General features: G+C 39.5%; 1 protein-coding gene across 2 annotated transcripts in view; it reads right to left on the bottom strand.

Moving 5' to 3' along the window:
- urb1 (URB1 ribosome biogenesis homolog) overlaps positions 1–21,628 on the bottom strand; it is a 124,961-nt gene that overhangs the window by 7,170 nt on the left and 96,163 nt on the right. For both annotated transcript variants that reach the window (XM_043701199.1, XM_043701201.1), the window contains exons 34-39: positions 13,490–13,596; positions 12,715–12,858; positions 12,443–12,552; positions 11,813–11,968; positions 10,940–11,181; positions 5,070–5,654 (exon numbers count right to left, since the gene is read on the bottom strand). In XM_043701199.1, the coding sequence (XP_043557134.1) occupies positions 5,070–5,654; positions 10,940–11,181; positions 11,813–11,968; positions 12,443–12,552; positions 12,715–12,858; positions 13,490–13,596 (1,344 nt within the window). The remainder of the gene's footprint in view (positions 1–5,069; positions 5,655–10,939; positions 11,182–11,812; positions 11,969–12,442; positions 12,553–12,714; positions 12,859–13,489; positions 13,597–21,628) is intronic.

Raw genomic sequence — 21,628 nt, 5'->3', positions numbered from 1 at the left:
TAAATGTAATGTTCCTACTTTTTTTATTGGCAGTCTTGATATGTTGTTTAATTTTTAACCTTCCAGTATTTTATTATTTGTTTGTCAGACAAACATTGACAGTGGCTTTCAATCCATTCTTTGCACATTGTTGAGATTGATTTCCAGGCAGGGTATTCCATCACATTGTTGCCTTATTCTTTATAGGAAATAGGGTAATGCAAAGACTTTAGGTAATTGTTACCAACATTGCCATGAACAAATGCATCTGGAATAGGTAGATTTGTGAGGATGAAATCAAGTAATCTCTCCGTTCCTTCACTACCTGCTTCAGGCCCAGTCTTATCCGTTATGTCCTTTAGAACTCATCAGCTCAGTCAATAATGGCACGACTAAACCACTCTTAGTGAGGAATATTAGAGTCCCCCAGCCAGAGTATATTGTGCCCTTAACACCCTCCATTCTCCTTGCAACTGATGTTTAACACAAGGGAAGACTGTGGGCTCCCAATTTTAGTACAAGTCCATGGAGTTAGTGTGAAAGACTTTGCAGGGTAGATTGGTCTCAATATGCCTTTGGCAGGCAGAGTTTAGAGATGTACAGCACATAAACAGACCCTGGAGTCCAACTTGTCCATGCCGACCAGATATCCTAAATTAATCTAGTCACTGTGGTCCTGTTCGCTGAGCTGGAAGTTTTTGTTGCAAACGTTTCTTCCCCTGTCTAGGTGACATCCTCAGTGCTTGGGATCCTCCTGTGAAGCGCTTCTGTGGTGTTTCTGGGACAACACTACCATTATAGGGCAAGCGAAACAAAGAACAGCCAGGGAATTCCTAGAAGCTTGGCACTCATCCACAAACTCCATCAACAAACACATCGACCTGGACCCAATATACCGGCCACTACAGCGGACAGCTGAAACTGACAACCGGAAGCGGCAGGGACAGGCCACTATAAATGCCGGAGGAAACACCACAGAAGCACTTCACAGGAGGCTCCCAAGCACTGAGGATGTCACCTAGACAGGGGATGAAACATTTGCAACAAAAACTTCCAGCTCGGCGAACAGGATATAGACAGGTTAAGTGAGTGCATCAAAATATGGCAATGGCATATACCATAGGGTATATGTGAAGTTATGCACTTTTGAATGAAGTATAGAAGAGCTAATATTATTTACGTGGAGAAAGATTGTAGAGGCCTGCAGCACAAAGAGATTTGGGAATTCTCGTTTGTGAATCACAAAAAAATTAGCATCCAAGTTCAACAGGTAATAGTGAAGGCAAATGTACAGTGAGCCTTTATTTCAAGGGGAAATGGAGTGTAAAAATAAAATAAAATTAAAAAATAAAAATTGCTAAAACTATAGAAAATATTAGCCGGAACCATATTTGGATTACTGTGAAAAGCTTTACTCGAAATAAATATAAACTGGCATTGGATGCAGTTCAGAGAAGACCCACTGGGTTGATTCTAGGTATGGAGCAATTTTCTTTTGTGAAGCATTTCAGAAGGTTGGATTTGTACACATTGGGAGTTTAAAAGAATTAAAGATCTTATTGAAACATATAATATTATCTGGGGTTTTGACTGGGTAGGTGCAGGGAGGTGCTCTCCCTTGTCAGAGAGTATAAGACTAGAGGGCATAATCTCAAAGTAAGACAAAGGAAAATTTTACTCTGTGAGGGTAATCAACAGGTGAAATTCTTTACCACCAAAGGCTGAAATGTTACATACATTAAATGCGGAGATAGATTTATAATCAGGAAGGGAATCGAGGGTTACGGGGAGAAAGGCAGGGAAGTGGAGTTGAGGATTGTCACATCAACCATAATCTCATCAATGGTAGACTAGTTTTTTTATTCACTTGTGGGATGTGGGTTGGCTGGCTGGACAGCATTTATTGTCCATCCTTAGTTGTCCTTGACAAGCTGGTGGTGAACTGTCTTCTTGAATTGCTGCAGTCCACATGCTGTATGTTGACTTACAATGCTGTTAGGGAAGGAATTTCAGGATTTTAACCCAGCAACAATGAAGGAACGCCGATATATTTCCAAATCAGGATGGTGAATGGCTTGGAGAGGATTGTGCAGATGGCAGTGATCCCATATGTCTGCTGCCATTGTGCTTCTAGATGATAGTGGTTGTGGATTTGGAAGGGGCTAACTAAGGACCTTTGGTGAATTTCTGCAGTGCATCCTGCAGACAATAGACATTGCTGCTATTGACTGTCAGTGACGAAGGGAGTAGATGCTTGTGGATATGGTGTCAATCAAGTGGGATGCTTTGTCCTGTATGGTGTCAAGCTTTTTGAGTGTTATTGGAGCTGCACCCATCCAGGCAAGTGGGGGGTATTCCATCACACTCCTGATGTGTGCGTAGTACCACATGGATTGCAGCATTCAAGATGGTAGCTCATCATTACCTTCTCAAGGGAAATCAGGGATGAGCAATAAATGCTGGCCTTGGCAATAACGGTCATTAATGGTCAATAATACACCAAGAACAAATAAAAATAAGTTCCCTTTATATAAAAAAGCTCCACTTAGAATCATAGAGATGTACAGCATGGAAAGAGACCCTTCGGTCCAACCCGTCCATGCCGACCAGATATCCCAACCCAATCTAGTCCCACCTGCCAGCACCCGGCCCATATCCCTCCAAACCCTTCCTATTCATATACCCATCCAAATGCCTCTTAAATGTTGCAATTGTACGAGCCTTCATCACTTCTTCTGGCAGCTCATTCCATACACGTACCACCCTCTGCGTGAAAACCTTGCCCCTTAGGTCTCTTTTATATCTTTCCCCTCTCACCCTAAACCTATACCCTCTAGTTCTGTACTCCCCGACCTCAGGGAAAAGACTTTGCCTATTTATCCTATACATGCCCCTCATAATTTTGTAAACCTCTATAAGGTCACCCCTCAGCCTCTAACGCTCCAGGGAAAACAGCCCCAGCCTGTTCAGCCTCTCCCTATAGCTCAGATCCTCCAACCCTGGCAACATCCTTGTAAATCTTTTCTGAACCCTTTCCGATAGGAAGGAGACCAGAATTGCACGCAATATTCCAACAGTGGCCTAACCAATGTCTTGTACAGCTGCAACATGACCTCCCAACTCCTGTACTCAATACTCTGACCAATAAAGGAAAGCATACCAAATGCCTTCTTCACACCCCTATCTACCTGCGACTCCACTTTCAAGGAGCTATGAACCTGCACTCCAAGGTCTCTGTTCAGCAACACTCCTAGGACCTTATCATTAAGTGTATAAGTCCTGCTAAGATTTGCTTTCCCAAAATGCAGCACCTCGCATTTATCTGAATTAAACTTCATCTGCCACTTCTCAGCCCATTGGCCCATCTGGTTCAGATCCTGTTGTAATCTGAGGTAACCGTCTTCGCTGTCCATTACACCTCCAATTTTGGTGTAATCTGCAAACTTACTAATTGTACCTCTTATGCTCGCATCCAAATCATTTATGTAAATGACAAAAAGTAGAGGCCCCAGCACCGATCCTTGTGGTCACAGGCCTCCAGTCTGAAAAACAACCCTCCATCACCACCTTCTGTCTGCTACTTTTGAGCCAGTTCTGATTTCCAAATGGCTAGTTCTCCCTGTATTCCATGAGATCTAACCTTGCTAATGAGTCTCCCATGGGGAACGCCTTACTGAAGTCCATATAGAGCACATCTGCTGCTCTGCCCTCATCAATCTTCTTTGTTACTTCTTCAAAAAACTCAATCAATTTTGTGAGACATGATTTCCCACGCACAAAGCCATGTTGACTATCCTGAATTAAAAAGAAATTTAAAAATCTGACGAACAAGATAGTAAAATGATAGTCAAACTTACTTCAGACGAAACAGCAATACCAAATTAATGAAGGACATTAAATGCTCTCTATAATTCTGACCTTACAATTTGCAAGAATTGTGGCTTTTAATGGGAATCACGCTGAAGTGAAAGTGATTAATTGAGGATGCATGCCAGCTCAAGGCACACAGACGAGAGGGAACGAGTGAATTCCAAAATAGAAGCGATAATTAGCCACAGTTTAGGATGGTATGGAAACATGTCTAAGGCATACAGCAATCAATGCTCATGTAACTTAATGCTCATGTTTATTCAATTAAATTATTTAATTTCCTCTGTTAGGCTGACATGCAAATTTCTTTTGCAAACTATTTTAATACAGTTATTAATTATCAAGTATCGCATAGAGGAAATTGAATCCTTAAATAGGTAAGTGTTTTAAAAAACACTAAAATAAAGCATATGCTATGGTCTTTAGACGACATTAAATATTGCAATATTATTGGATAGCATGGAAGATTTATTGAAGGTTTGGTCTTTCATGCTAATTAGGATAAAGACTAAACAAAAAAATGAAATTGGAAATCATAATAGAGAATTTTAAAAAGGGGTGCTAAAGGTAAAATCAGTGAAAGTAAAAAAATTGCCACAGAAATTGAACAGGCTGGATCTGTGAATCACTACAAAGTCTGTACTTAGATCTCCAGAATAATGACTCAAGTTCAAAGGATAATATAATTGAATAACATTATTTCATTTGAGATGCATCAGTTTGAGCATCGCTGTTGGTGACAGTTTCATAATATTGTAACAAAGCAAAGCTCATAATAGCCCCATGGATCAAATATTTCTTTTCATGAGAAGTGTCAAGACAAATGCCACAATTAGATAAGTTTAATGGAACTGGCTTTTAGTGTTAAGCCAAACAAGGTTCTTTTCCTGTAACCTTTCAAGAAATTCGGTAAGAAGCAGTATTTCTAATATTGGTCCGCAACATTGATATAAATTTTAACTGGGGAAAATGCAATTATATTAAAGTACTCCACTAAAATTCACTAAGAATTCAGCAGTTTTTTACACTGATTTCACATGGCTCCAATATGTTTCAATATTTTACAATAATGAACTCTATTGAGGCTAATATGGCATAAATTAAAGTGAATAAGATATTCAATCACTTCTGGATTTTCCTTCCAATGTATCAGGGTCTTGCAAATTTGAGCACAAAAGACAAATGGAAAACAAAAACAGGAGATAAGAAAATATAATCACCTTTCCATTCATGATCCTGTTTCTTTAGTGCAGGAAGACAAATTGGTTTGATAACACTCTCATACATGTTCTTATCGAGTAGGCCTCGAACCTCCAGCAGCTGTAGCATAATACTGGTGAAGAGGTATGAAAGGTCCCCTGTCAAACCATCTCCATCTATTTCACTGGTGACTCTACTATAAAACCGAAGAAGATGATGTCGTAAAGCACTGTCCTTTAGAAGTTCTTCAGCTATTGCACTGCAGGACAGGATATTTCTCTGAAGCCATCTTAGTACAGAGAAACACTGAGATTCACTCATTGGACTTTCAATTCCTGACTCGATAACCCATTTTGCTATCACACGTGTGGTTGCTCCAACAGCACTGTCTACTTTATCTTGGTTCTTTTGGAAACCTAATGTTTCACTTTGGAAGACTGCAGCCCAATGTGTGAATATTGACCTCAAATATACTTTACAGTCCTCAAGACAAGTCTCTTCCACCACATTCTCCATATTGTCTTGTGCGTCACCTCTCTTCCTTCTACTGTGCTGAGATCCTCTCCAACCATGTCCTTTAGGTTTGTTCTTCTCTTTGTTAATTTCTGAAAAAGATTAATACATAGTGGAATCAATAACAGAATGTGAGGGTACTCATTTTTACAGTTAGGAAAAGCTTTCCATTTAGAAGAATTAATTATAGATTCTATTAATATAAAATTAGTAGTCATCCAAACAGGTTAATGGCTTTTATCTCTTCTCAACAGTTTAAACTATAGTACGGTCTAAAGAGCCACTAACTTCTCTTCCTGCAAAATACTCCTTTAATGTCAAGTAGATAGTACATTTGCTCAGAGGATGTGGGCATCATTGGCTGGCCAATATTTATTGCTCACCCCTAGCTGCCCTTGAGAAGGTGGTGGTGACTTTTTCATAACACTGCAAAACATATGTTGACCCACAATGTACTTTGGAAGGGAATTCTCAAATTTTGACCCAGCGACAGGTCAGGTGAGTGGCTTGGAGGGGAACTTGCAGGTGATAGTGGAGTTTCCATGTATCTGCTGCTGTTGTCCTTCCAGATGGAAGTGGTCATGGACTTGGAAGGTGCTGTCTAAGAATCTTTGGTGAATTTCTGCATTGCATCTTGTAGATAGTACACACTGCTGCTACTGACCATTAGTGCTGGAGGATATGGAAGTGGTGCCAACCAAGCCAGCTGCTTTGTTCTAGATGGCATCAAGCTTCTTGAATGTTGTTTGAGCTGCACCCATTTACAGTAGTGGGCAATTGGGGAATATTCCACCACACTCCTGACTTGTGATTTGTAGATGGTGGACAGGCTTTGGGGAGTCAGGAGTTAAGTTATTCACTGCAGTATTACTAGCCTATGAACTCCTCTTCCAGCCAGTGTGTTTATGTGGCGAGTCCACATTAGGTTTCTGGTCAATAGTAACCCTCAGAATGTTGATAATGGGGGAAATTGTCAAGGGCGGTGATTAGATTGAATCATTGTCTGGCATTTGTGTGGCATTAATGTTACTTGTCACCTGTCAGCCCAAGCCAGGTCTTGCAGCCTTTGGACTTGGACTGCTTCAGTATGTGAGGAGTTGGGAATGGTGCTGAACATTGTTTAATAATCATTGGTAAACATCCCCACTTCTGGCTTTGTGATGAAGCAGCTGAAGATGGTGGATCTAGGACACAACCCTGAAGAACTCCTGCAGAGATGTCCTGGAGCTGAGACGACTGACATCCAACAACCAAAACATCTTCCTATGTGCCAGGTATGACTCCAATCAGCAGAGAGTTTGCCCCCTAATAGCCATTGATTCTAGTTTTGCTAGGGGTCCTTGATACCACACTCAGTCGAATCTGGCCTCGATGTCAAGGGCTTACACTCTCACCTCACTTCTGGAATTCAGCACTTTTGTCCATGTTTGAACCAAAGCTGTAATGAGGTCAGGAGCTGAGTGGCTCTGGCAAAACCCAAACTTGGTGTCACTGAGCAGGTTATTGCTGAGCAGATGCTGCTTGGTAGCACTGTTGATGACACCTCCCATCACTTTACTGATGACCAAGAGCAGACTGATGGGGCGGTAGTTGGTCGAGTTGGATTTGCCCTGCTTTTTGTGTACAGGACATACCCGGGTAATTTTCCGTATTGTCTGGTAGATGCTAGTATTGTAATTGTATTGGAAGAACTTGGCTAGGGGAGCAGCAAATTGTGGAGCATTACTATTAATGGGATATTGTCAGGGCCTGTAGCTTTTGCAGTATCACGTGAAGTGAATCGAATTGGCTGAGACTGGTGTCTGTAATGCAAGGGAACACTGGAGGAGGCCAAGATGAGTCATCCACTCGGCATTTTTGGCTGAAGATTTCTACAAATGCTTCAGCCTTATCTTTTGTATTGGGCTCTTCCATTATTGAGGATAGGGATATTTGCGGAGCCTCCTCCTCCAGTGAGTTGTTTAATTGTCCACCAATCACAACTGCATGTGGCATGATTGCAGAACTCAGATCTGCTCTGTTGGTTGTGGGATTGCTTAGCTCTGTCTATTACTTGCTGTTTATGCTGTCAGGCACAAGAGTAGTCCTGCTTGATAGCTTCACCAGGTTGACACATCTTTAGGTTCTGCCTGGTGCTGTTTCTGGCATGCCCTCCTGCACTCACTATTGAACCTGGGTTGATCCCATCACTCTTACTGATGCTGTCACAGACAGATGCATCTGCAGCCAGTAGATTGGTAATGATAAGGTCAAGTATGTTTTTCCTTCTTGTTAGTTCCTTCATCGTCTGCCACAGACACAGACTAGTAGCTATGTCCTTTAGGACCCGACCAGCTCGATCAGTTGTTCTGCTGGCAAACCATATATTTGGATCCCCAGAAAATTGTCCGAGTTTCTAGATTAATAGTTTAGTGATTATTCCACTAGGTCATTGCCTCCCAGAGGCAAATTCTGGCCAAAAACTACTTGCATATGATAGTAACACTAAATAAGTAATGTTGGTACTATTTGCCAGATGTTGTTTATAACTAGCTATATCTGGTGTGTGTTTAAGTTATACCATAGTTAGAAAAAAATAGTTTCTGGTAGATTAGTGATAAACCTCTTACAAGAGCAAATCCAAGGACTTTTATTGGAAAATGTAATTTTTCAGTTCTCTCATGTAGAGGTCAACCCTAGGGATCAAAACCCCCAATAAGTGGGGTTGAATTACAATTAGAAAGGAACAGTAAAACCAAACAAATATTTCACAATAACAAGAATGAGAGTAAGAAATACATCCTAATTGTCATCAAAGTTTCAAAGCGGCAATGACAATGATGGGTTAAAACTGAGATTATAAATATCAATATATTTTCTTCCAAAATGGGTGAGAATATTGTCTGGCACTTTGCAGAGTGCAAGAGTAGAAGCTGAACTGAGTGATGTATGATTCAAAACTGTTGCAATTGGATGCTATTTTTATAAAATGCAAGTACAGGCTAGGCTTTTCTTGAGCAGAGAAATTAGATTGAAAAGTTTATTTAACAGATTTCACATACATCTTATCATGGGTTAAAAATGATTTAAACGATTTTTGCAATTCCTCAGCTTCCTAGCCACTAGAGTTCGCCTTGTCTATTCCACATGGCCAAATTAAGCACGCACATCAACGCCACAAAACAACCACCCGTGTAAAGTTTGACCCCATGATTTGTGACGTAAAAAGTTGCTCTCATAAAACTTGATTTTGTGTTCATATACAATATGCTATAGCTGATTATAAAAAAAACTATTTACATAAAAATGCTCACTGCGACCACACAAGCAGTTATAATAAAACAGAAATCAGAAAAGTACTGAAAGTAAATAATAACAAATATGAGAAGAAATTTCCTTTAGCAATATATCATTTCGCAAAACATTGACTCTAGCTGTCTTAGTTGCAACATGGTCTCTATTGTTTGTGTGCCAAAGAAAAATTACCATCCCATTATAACCTTTGGAATGATAAAATCTTGCAAAATTTAAACAAGAGAAGATAAAAATGGTTTGTTCTTTCATTAGGGACAAAAGATTTTTATGACTTCTCCTGGTCTACTTCTTTAAATATCAGCAGCTGTGTCAACAGATGAGCTGTCAGTAGATCAACCTACAAATCTATGCTTTACAAATAATGTAAGTAACCTATTTAAATTAACTCATTCCAGCTAATTTAGGAACTTTTTAAATTGTATTTGACTCTTCCACTAATTGGAGCAGAGCAAGGAATTATATGCAACAAACATCACGTAGATTTGTGGAGGAAAAGACTAAACACTTGGGTTCAATGACTTTCCATCAGAACCAATGAAGGATCATTGAACTCATAAATGGGGACTAAATTCCCCAGACCGTGGAGGCAGCTTTGGAGGTTTGGACTGGGGCAGGGGGATTCAGGCAGTGGAGACGGATTGGCTAAAATATCACTTGCCCAGCATCTGACACGCACTGGTCTGCTTTGTGTGTTTTTGCCAGAGATGGGCATATTTTGGGGACAGCAATTGATCTGACAGTGAAGGGAGTCCAGTCAAGATCATTAAGGAGTTAATTGGTGCCCGTTCCTGCAGCAATTTTGCAGGCACTGCACTGGCCCCCAATCTGTGTGTCTATATCCCAGCAACCAAGAGATGGCTGCACTGTGGGAGGCTGAAGCTGCTTTGCAGCTCAAGGAGTTCTGGGGGAGATTTTTTCTCTTGACGGTTATGAAACTGACAATGGAGCATTGGAGGCTGAGGGGTGACATTATAGAGATTTATAAAATCATGAGTCTTTCCCTGGGGTTGGGGAGTCCAGAACTAGACAGCAAAGGTTTAGGATGAGAGGGGAAAGATATAAAAGAGACCTAAGGGGCAACCTTTCCACACAGAGGGTAGTAATTGTATGGAATGAGCTGTCAGACGAAGTGGTGGAAGCTAGTACATTTGCAACATTTAAAAGGCATTTGGATGGGTGTATGAATAGTAAGAGTTTGGAGGGATATGGGCCAGGTGCTGGCAGGTGGGACTAGATTGGGTTGGGATATCTGGTCAGCATGGACGAGTTGGGTTTGTTTCCGTGCTGTACATCTCGATGACTCTATCACAGTATTCCTCTCTCCCTTACAGATGGCAGCTCCATTGTTTCCCTGTCATTTGGCCCTCAGCATTTCTCCTATTGACCCCATAATAAGGGCTGCCAGTTTCCTGTGCCGTGGCCACACTGTCTGTAACTCCCTCTTCAGGTATAGGCTTGCTTTTCTTAGAGGGTCTGTGATCAATGGAAGTGGCCTGGTAATTGTGCTACTGCAATGAGCAGACTTGATACGTGGAAATGGCTCCATCTCCCAGTTATTTACGACGTTGGTAAACTTCAACTGATCAACACTGTTTTACTCTCCCTAAATACTGCATGGCCAGTGGAGTATTTTCAGCATCAAATACACACCTTTACAGTCAGTTTTTCTAGATGTGATGATTGTGTTCTTGTGCAACCTCACGTTATATAAAAGTCAAGCTTTAGAAACAGTGCTTAAAGTTTTGGCATTGTAATCACGTGACAGCAAACACATGTTTTTAGAAGTTCACGCTTTAGAAACTGTGTCCGCAGTGCGTCAATCGCTTTACAGTAAATTTGCGTTGATGAAACGCGCATTATAACAGAACAACCTGTACTTATAAGGAAGCTATAACACATGGAGCTTTTTACATCCAAGTAATTTAAATACAATGCCTGCCCTCTTGATAAGCAGCAAACTTCTAAACCCGATCTTGATGGAGACCTCAAAACGCAATTTATTCAAAGCTGCTAGTTAAATGACTATTAATATTTCAATATTAAAATCGATTGGTTGAAAACAAAGCTAAAATAGAAGACTTACGTAATAATTCCTTAACTTCATATTTATGGGCCAAAGTTTGCAAGTCCTCTTGTATATGGAACTCCCTCCCCACAATACTCCACTTATATAACAATAACAAGGCCTCGGTGTGAGACAGAGCTCTTTCATTTATGGTAATCCAGCCCATTTCTTTGTAGCTATTGAAGGCACCAGAACGATGATGCAAAACTGAACTTAATATCTGTAAAAATTCTGCAAATGTTTTGGTGTCAATATTTATCCTGTGAAAATAAAAGAAATAATTTTAGGGAATCATTTTAATCATAACATTGTCTCAATTTAAAATAATACCAAATGGAGATGAAACAATTCCCTTCAGATTTTCCAACCATTTTGTGAGGTTCTTAAGGTGTTTGATCATGATGTCACTGGCTAGACTTGCTCGAATACAACACTATGGACACGAACCAGTGTTCTAATTAAACACAGCCCACAATGCCATTCTTTAACATATAATTCACATGTCAGCATGGCTCAACTGGATCGATTCGGCACTATGGAGGAGAATCATAGCGCAGCTTCAGCAAATAACGTGGACTTATATGTAGTACTGAAAGCATTTACTACAGTTGAAGATCGCATACTTCAGATCTGAGGTTAGACCAAGTTTCCATTCAGATGATCCTATGACATTATTCAAAGAACAGGGAAATTCCTCTGCTGTGCTAAATTAAATCCAACCCTCATTCAATGTCACCTTAAATGGATACACTGTTCATTCAGTTCATGCTTGTTTGTGTCACGGAAGTGTTTTGAAGAGTTTAGACATTCAAGATGCTGAGTGGATGCACACATTACATCAGTAAAAATAAACTCCCTACAGAATTTCATTAAGTAATGTACATTTCTTACCAAATGTGTTGTATTAGAACAGTCATAACATACAGAAAATCATGTATGAGCAAAAGTGGCAGAAACTTCTGAGTCTTTTCTTTGTTTCCTAGGTTAGTGAACCACAACGTGTGTAGCAGCGAAATTAAATTAGACACCAATTTGTTCTCTAAAACCCTGGAAAAGATACAAATCAGTTCTAAGTATACACAACAGATAATTAACTATAACTATAAATTTAGATAATTCTTTCAAAACAATATAAAAAGCAACATAAAATAATGAATGTGCAAGATATCACAGGATATATGTATACTTTCTTTCAAAATGCTTTAAAAGGCCCAAAAGTATATTTCAGAAATGTTTTGTGCCTTTGTGGTGGTTTTGCAGTGCAACATAATTATGTTTGACATACGCCTGAATAATAGGTTCACTTTCCCTCACAAATAATAAGTATAAAATTGGAACAAACATCACAGAGCAAGCACGAACAAAATATACAAAATGTTTTTAAAAAAGCATTTTACAACTTGGTAATAAATGAATTCATTTAAATGGATGGCAAATTACTTCATTGAAATAGATGGTAAATATCTTCACAATTAACTTGAAGGAAAGCCAATTGTCGATACCACACAGATGTGAACATACCTTCTTTGTAAGACATGCAATATCCATGTCAGTAAATTGTGGTCTCTGATCAGCTGATATGCTGCTTTTGTGATGTGGGCAGCATGTATCAGTATCTGGATGATCTGTTTCTTTAAATTAAATAGAAAATATTAAAATGCTTTGAAAACTAAAAAACATTTATAAGCAAAATAATATTCAATAACCTACTCTGTGCTAAAGTTTTACCCCTTCTGCAGAGTTGATTTTATTGCTACTTTAGCATGGGTTTCAGAACAGAAACTGCAGCCTACCTCTGCTGTCTCATCACACAATGGGCTGTTAAAAAAGGCTAGGAGAACATGGATGATTTTCTGACGGTCACAAAGCTCATAGCAGTGCTTGTCCTTTAAACCATTTATAAGGAGTTCCAAAATCCAGTCACGTTCAGTCTTGTGCTGAAAAAGAAAATGAAAGATGACATATGAAAAAAAATAGAATCAGGATGCTCTTTTCACCATGGTATAGAAGATGAAATATTCAGCTTATTTCACCTATCGTTGTGCTAACTACCTCAGTGGACTCCCATCCTAAAACTGGAGCCATCTGTAATAAGATTTGGTCAATATTTAATTATTAAAGAAATATAATTAAATCCTCCCCTTCAGATCTCATTTCTTTTAATGGAAGTGTTTGTCACGGCAGGTTTCTTGGGAAATTATATAAGTCAAGATATATATGTGAAAACCTAGATAATGAATTTTACCAGATGAATTCTGTCCCTGTTGAGCTCAATCGTCTTTACATCCCAAAGACCATATCTACAGTGTCATTCCAGATGCATTGTGAGCAGAAATTAGAACACTGTGCAAGATATTTCTTTTTTTAAACTAGGACTTGCTCTCTCTCTCTCTCACACACACCACTAAGACAGGCTAACCCAACGCGTATACCTTAGTACTAAAGCACACAATGCCTTTATAATCACTGAAAAAAGTTAATTTTTCTGACTATTGTCATATATATCTATATAGATCTTTTATCACCGAGTAAACAGGAGACTATAGTAAAAAAGGGAAACAATTTTACCTCCATATCAAAGCTGTAAAAAAGCTTGAAAAACCCAGGCACTTTTTTCAAGTCCAAATATTGATGTGCCAATAGGAAATGATTAATCTTCATATACATGTGTTCCTCTACAGGTATGAAGGAAAAACAAATTTTACAAATTAATTTTAACAAAAAAATACATACTTAATATTTTGAGATTAGCTTTTAAACATAACTGTGTATACAATAATACTTGATCACAGATTTGAGTTTGTCATTGAAAAGCAAAAATTATCAGTCTTTGGTCAATAACCCATCCAAAGCCTTGGATGGAAAACTGTATTTTTGTTTGACATTAAAAATCTAATTTTTCCATTCTTGCCAGATTTTTCCAGCTGACCCACCATTGCCCACATTATTCAGGGCCTGGGAAAGCTCTTTCCAGTTATTTACTGGATATACTCCCTGATGATAGTATCTTGCTATAACTCCAAATGCATGCCAAAATACTAATTTGGCGGTGCCGGTGTTGGACTGGGGTGGACAAAGTTAAAAATCACACAACACCAGGTTATAGTCCAACAGGTTTGGATGTAGGTTTGCTCGCTGAGCTGGAAGTTCATTTCCAGATGTTTCATCACTCTACGAGGTAACATCTTCAGTAGACCTCCGGGCGAAGCACTATTGATATTCTATTTATATGTTTGGGTTTCTTTGGGTTGTTGATGTCATTTCCTGTGACGACATCTTCCCTGTGGTGATGCCATTTCCTGTTCTTTTTCTCAGGGGGTGGTAGATGGGGGTCTAACTCGATGTGGAGAAAGTGAGGTCTGCAGATGCTGGAGATCAGGGCTGAAAATGTGTTGCTGGAAAAGCGCAGCAGGTCAGGCAGCATCCAGGGAACAGGAGAATCGACGTTTCGGGCATAAGCCCTTCTCCTGAAGAAGGGCTTATGCCCGAAACGTCGATTCTCCTGTTCCCTGGATGCTGCCTGACCTGCTGTGCTTTTCCAGCAACACATTTTCAGTCTAACTCGATGTGTTTGTTGATAGTTAGGTCAGACTGATTCTAATTCTAAAGAAACGGAAATATAGAAGTAGAATCAGTCTGACCTAACATTGGGACACAGACAGACTTTAACTTCACACCTTCAATGCATTATCTGAGCTGAGATGGCACCTATTGTTAAAAGCTATCTTGAGAATGTAACTTTAAAAACGTTCTGGGATTTACATATGAAGGAACCGAAACTAACACGGTCATTCTAAAAGATGAAAGACTTAAGCTAAATTTGTTTAACATTACATACCATGACACTGCAATCCTGTTGCTATAAATTCTGTGTTTTATAATTCTGCTCCATAACCACCTGATGAGGAAGCATCGCTTCGAAAGTTAATGCTTCCAAATAAACCTGTTCGACTATAACCTGGTATTGTGTGATTTTTAACTAAGTCAAAGTACATATTTGCTCAAATGTCTGATGTTTATTATGATATTCATTGTATCATATACATCATTTTTAATTTCATCTGGTTAGAAATTTATGTTTTAAATATGGATTTTTTAAAATCAAAGCAAAGTATAACAGATGCTGGCAACAGGAAATCAAAACAGAAAGTGCTGGAGAAACGCAGCAGTCCTGGCAGTATCTGTGGAGAAAGAAACAAAGTTAACATTACAAATCTGATAAGAGTCATAGAGATGTATAGAATGGAAACAGACCATTGGGTCCAACTTGTCCATGCCGACCAGACACTCTCAATAAATCTAGCCAAGTTTTCCAGCATTTGGTCCATATCCATCAAACCCTTCCTATTTATATTCCATCCAGATGCCTTTTAAATGTTATAATTGTATCAGCCTCCATCACTTCCTCTGGCACCTCATTCCATACATGCACCACCCTCTGAATAGGCTGCCCTTTAGATCCCTTTCAAACCTTTCCTGTCTCACTTTAAATCCATGCCCTCTAGTTTTGGACTCCCCTACCCTGGGGAAAAGACCTTGACTATTCACCCTATCAATGCTCCTCATGATTTTACAAACTTCTATAATGTCACCCAGCAGCCTACAACGCTCCAGGAGAAATAGCCTCAGCCTATTCAGCCTCTCCCAATAGCTCAAACCCTCCAGCGCTGGCAACATCCTTCTAAATCTTTTCTGAACCCTTTAAAGTTTCACAACATGGGCAGCACGGTGGCTCAGTGGTTAGCACTGCTGCCTTACAGCACCAGGGTCCTAGGTTCGATTCCAGCCTTGGGCGAATGTCTGTGTGGAGTTTGCATGTTCTCCATGTGTCTGCGTGGGTTTTCTCTGGGTGCTCCGGTTTCCTCCCACAGTCCAAAGATGTGCAGGTTAGGTGAATTGGCCATGCTAAATTGCCCATAGTGTTAGGTGCATTAGTCAGAGAGAAGTGGGTCTGGGTGGGATACTCTTCAGAGGGTCGGTGTGGACTTGTTGGGCCAAAGGGCCTGTTTCCACACTATAGGTAATCTAATCTTTCTTATAGCAGAGAGACCAGAATTGCATGCAGTATTCCAAAAGTGACCTAATCAATGTCTCGTATAGCCCAACATGATCTCTCAACTCCTACACTACACTTAATGCACTGACCAATAAAGCCAAACATCTCAAATATTTTCTTCGCTATCCTATTTACCTGTGCCTCCACTTTCAAGAACTATGAACAAAGGGTTCTTTGTTCAGCAATACTCCCCTAGACCTTATCATTAAGTGTCCAAGTCCTGCCCTGATTTGCACTACCAAAATGTAGCACCTCACATTTGTCTAGATTAAACTCCATCTGCCACTCCTCAGCTCACTGGATCAGGGTCCTGTTTTATTCTGAGGTAACTTTCTTTGCTATCCACCATACCACCAATTTTGGTGTCATCTGCAAACGTACGAACCATACCTCCTACGTGATGTGTCTGCTTGAGAACCCAGAATTTTTAAAAGAGGTTTAATCCACTGTTATATAAAAGACCCAAAGATCCTCTAACTTCAGATGCTGGTTTTTTTAGATAATCAGGATGGAAGGAAGGGAAGATTTTACTTGACTTTGTTTTTACTGTACAATATTTAGCAACAGATGTATGCCACATTATCATTGCTGTGATTTGTTCCAGTTCTCACATGGTCTGATGGACTTTTACCTGGAGCCATAAATCTTGGTTTGCTTCAATGAACATATCTCGACCATTAATTGTTGATGTTTCCACTTATCGTAATTGCCATAATATATTCCACTTAACTAAAGACTTCTATAAATAATAATGATCTTATTTCTTTGTCTGGAACTTAGCAGATTTTCAATTATCAAGATCATAAAATTAATTCTCTAAATCATTAGAGGTACATGGTAATCACCATACAGATGAGTCAAAATTTAAACTTTGATTAAATTATCAACAAGCCACTTCATATAAAATGGTATTCGGTAACAAACAAATAAAACAGAATCATAGGTGACTGAAAGTCATAGATAATTTACAGATACTGTTTATTAAAGTGACATCAAGGATGAGGGACGTCAGTTACATGAATAGATTAGCGAAGCTGTGATTTTCATTACAAGCAGAGGGTTAAGGCAACATTTGGTACAACTCAGTCATAGAGATGTACAGCATGGAACTTGTCCATGTTCGGTCCAACTTGTCCGTACTGACCAGATATCCCAACCCAATCTAGTTCTACCTGCCAGCACCCTGCCTATATCCCTCTCAACCCTTCCTATTCACATACCCATCCAAATGCCTTTTAAATGTTGCAATTGTACCAGCCTCCACCATTTCCTCTGGCAGCTCATTCCATACATGCACCATCCTCTGTGAATATGTTGCCCCTTAGGTCTCTTCTGTATCTTTTCCCTTCTCATCCTAAACCTATGCTCTCTAATTCTGGACTCGCCCACCCTGGGGAAGAGACTTTGACTATTTATCCTATCCATGCCCCTCCTGATTTTATAAACCTCTATAAGGTCACCCCTTGGCCTCTGATGTCCAGTGAAAGCAGCCCGAGCCTATTCAATCTCTCCCTATAGCTCAAATTCTCCAAACCTAGCAACATCTTTGTAAATCTTTTCTGAACCCTTTCAAGCTTCACAACATCATTCCGATAGCTGTGCAAAGCTTTTGCGGGGTTTTGATAGGGTGTAGAGTTAGAAACTGGTTCAATATAAGGAAGACTAGTAATCAGAGAACACAATATAGAGGTAATTAACGAAAGAAATGGGTGGACAGGAGATTTTTTTTTCCGGAGCAATAAGTTATCAGGGTCTAGAACATATCGTTTGATGAGAATGGTGGAAGCAGATTTGATAACAATTTTGAAAAGGGAATTGATAAATACCTGAAGTGGGGCCTATAGGGAAAGAGTGGGGAAAGGGACTAAATTGAACAAGTCCCTCAAAGATACAAAGGTATATTTCACAGGTACAATGGTGTGAGTGACATCCTCCTGTGCTGTATGATTCTATGATGCTAGCAAATTCCTTAAACTTATATTGCCACCGCAGAATTAGTTTAACACAAGTTTGAATTGGAGTGGTTCAAATAAACTTATTGACTATAAATACCCCTGTCTAAAGTGGAAGAAATTTGGGATAACATGTTTACTGGGTATATTTATTGGGTATACTCCCTGGTGATAGAATCTTGCTATAATATAAATGCATGTCAAAGTACATATTTGCACAAATGACTGATGTTTGTTATATAATATTAATTGAATGGAAGAAGGTAGCTTGAATATAGATGCTGTTGAGATGAAATGTACGTACAGACATAAAGAAAAAAAAGAATAGTCCACCTCATTGAAAGCACAGAAAGGTCACATGAGAATTCATAATGTTCAAACAATGTTGATGCTTGATTATTCACCTACACTATTATTTCATTATCTTCAAGGCCAGGAAATTGCTTGAGGTATCTGTGGGAATTTATTTCCAGTAGAAGGGTAAAAAAATGAGAGTTTTGACAGTGTAAATGAAACATGATCTGTTAATGGATGGGGTTTGGTCTGTATTTTATTGTCCCATGATCTTCTAAAATCTTTTACCAGTAGACAATGGAACAATAAATATTGCCATAGACATGATTTGAAAATTAATTGTGTTTAATGGTGTGCAGGCTGAAGGCATTAACAGCAATCACTTAAGCTCCTATAAATAAACACACACTAAAAATTGTAGCTGTTGGTTTAGGAGGTCAATGTTGCAGTGTATAACACCAAATAAATATAAAATTGTGCAAAGATTCGCTCCTGTTGTATTCTTCACTAACCAGCTTTCTGGAGTAGAGAAATATATATTATACATTACAGTACATGGTGACCTCACCAGAGACTGACCTGTCTACTGAATTTAATCACTGTAGACAACAAAGTAAATACACTATTGAATGTGTTATTACATTGTGAATGAAAACAAATCGGTTTCCTTCAGGCAATGGGCTTTGTTCCAACATCTGCCAACCATATTTCAGGAAAAATGGTCTTTAAATCACATGACATCTCTTTCAGCCACTGACAATGATATTTCTGATTCTGTTTCCATAAATCAGATTGTCACCGCGATCCTAATTGTTCATAAGATCGAAAACAAATTTAGTATTTGATGATCTTTTAATAGTTCCTCTTGTGTGAAATATTATTCAGCATGTTACCTAGCTGCCACAGAAGCCTGTAAAAGCCTCATTTAATTTGAATGTGAGGGCTCTTGACAGTGCCAGCACAAAACTTGGGACCTCACACAACACAATTCATTCCAACGATCAGCAAACTGCTGTCAGTCAAATCCTCTCCTCTTCATAAAACCTCACCATACCATTCACTTACAGGCCACTGACCTAAACGGCAGATGCAACAAAGTGGAGGTCAAGACATCAAGCAGCTCAAATAAAGTGTTTCATCCATCAAAACAAACATTAACATAATTCCAAAAAGATGGCTACACCCAATCAAGTGAATCCCGTTGTGCAGCTAATGTCTTTTCCATCTGTTTCCTATTACTCTCACAATCTCTGTGGTTGTGGCTTCAGCTAAAGGAATCATGCTAATCATTCCCCTGCTTTGACAGATGAGATAACTGTGCTGGACATATTTAGGGTGGAATCTGGGGTAAAAGGTAGAGTCATCATAGTCATTACAGAGACACATGGTGGTGGTTTAGCTGAGGGTCGCTATGCCTCAGGTGAGGAGAAAGGTTGAAAAGGAGAGTCATTCATGATAACCTCAGCTGGTGTGTGAGTTAAGCCTACACTGCTGGTAACACTCTGCCTTGCAAACTGAGCTAAATATATAAGCTTTTTGCCTTATACTCATCAGAACAGACAAAAGAATGTCAAATCTCAAAGTACACTGCATGAGAATCAGAGAGTTCATTTGGTTGACAAATGGACTTTTGATTGGTTCAGGCATTGGCATGAAGGATACACCAGGAAATTGTGATTCCAAAGTCTCCATTTAAATTTCAAAAATGCAAATCGATTGATTGGTCAAAGCATGCTATCAGAATGCACAAGAAGATAATCTACCCAAGCTTTAGTTTAGCTAAGAAGCTGCAAAGTCTGGACAAACACTTTTTGCCTACAGAGGATGAGGACATGTAATTTCTAGCAAGAAAATGTGAAATCCTTGTCAGCCTGATTGATAATCTTAAATTGGTAGCTAACGTAATTCCCAGCACAATCAGGATGGTTCAGTAAGTCCTGCTGAATCATGGAATGGCCTCTAATGTTGGATTCTATGCCCTGAGTTTTGCAAACACAGTCTGGCTGAGCATGGTCAGAACTCCATATGTCCACAACAGCCTAAGGGATGCACTATTTATTACTATCTTCCAGTTGCGGATGTGTGCAAGATGAAAGGCTTTAACAGCAGGTGTCTTTTTCACCAATACTCAAGTTCTACGCTACCAAGTACCTAGTTAGTACTGAGGAGGAGAAAAGGTTTAACCTTTGTATATAACCAAATCATAGCATTTTAGTTATTCATAACATTAAATCAACGTGGATCAGATGACCATTAAATGCTAATTTGCAATGCAATATCTAATGCTACCATCAGGGTTCTGGGTCACATCCACCTTTCTACTGCCGATGCATAACATCAGTGCCACCCTATTGATCTCCAGGGCAAATGTTGTCAAGATGGGTTACAGGTGCTGGTCCATCCACCCCATTTTCTGCCTTCCTCTGGAGTAATGTATCCTCCCCATTTTTTGCCTTCCTCTGGAGTAATGTATTCTCTTTTCCAATTAAAAAAACAGCAAGATTTGACTATGAGAAGTGGATTGAGTATTGAGGATATATGACAATTTTTGGGGAAGATGAATGAGAGGTGGCAATGGGATGAGGAAGAGCATGAACATTGGGAATTGCGTTGGAGATTGGAGGCAGTAACTGGACAGAAGTGAATGCATAGAACTGCAAGGTGTGTTGATCAGCAGAATGCGATTCATAAATTCAGGCAATGACACTCATCTTTTCTAACCTCACTAAGTCATCCTAATACTCTATGCCAGTCGTGGACACCACATTCCTGCTGTAGATAGCCCTACAAACTCCATCCATGCCAGTTTTCGCTTCTGAGTATCCTTAGAAACAGCATGTCCTTTCACAACCTCATCATCACTTGCACAATCTCAAAGGGAGAATCATGAGAATTAGGTTGCAGCACTCCTGCACTTTGCTTTATTTGCCATTACAAGCCTTCAAGATCAAGGTTTTCTGCAGTCATTCATTTCCTTATTGGATTCCCTTTAAAGAGATAGCCTCATGAACAGAACACAGGTTGTCATCAACAGAGAAAATGCTGGAAAATCTCAGCAGGTCTGGCAGCATCTGTAAGGAGAGAAAAGAGCTGATGTTTTGAGTCTAACTGACTCTTTGTCAAAGCTAAAAAAAGGGAGAAATAGGGAGGTATTTATACTAGGCTAAGAGAAGGTGAGTCATGGCTCCAGCAGCAAAGGTAGCAATAAAGAGGTGATAATGACAGTGCAGAGAGAGATTATAGGGAGATTAGGAGCTGTGAGTGACCAAGGCTGAAGCCAGTGCTGTGTGACAAAATAGGTGGGGGATGGGGGGATTGGGTGGAGCAGAGGGAAAATGGAAAACAGGGGAGAAGGGTAGCAAAGGGGGGAGAGGAAAGGAAAAAGGTGATGAGAGAGTGGGGAGC

The sequence above is a fragment of the Chiloscyllium plagiosum genome, chromosome 12 (assembly GCF_004010195.1).
Source record: "Chiloscyllium plagiosum isolate BGI_BamShark_2017 chromosome 12, ASM401019v2, whole genome shotgun sequence".
NCBI classification, from domain to species: domain Eukaryota; kingdom Metazoa; phylum Chordata; class Chondrichthyes; order Orectolobiformes; family Hemiscylliidae; genus Chiloscyllium; species Chiloscyllium plagiosum.
The sequence above is the reverse complement of the archived record's forward strand: the minus strand, read 5'-3'. Positions and strand labels throughout refer to the sequence as shown.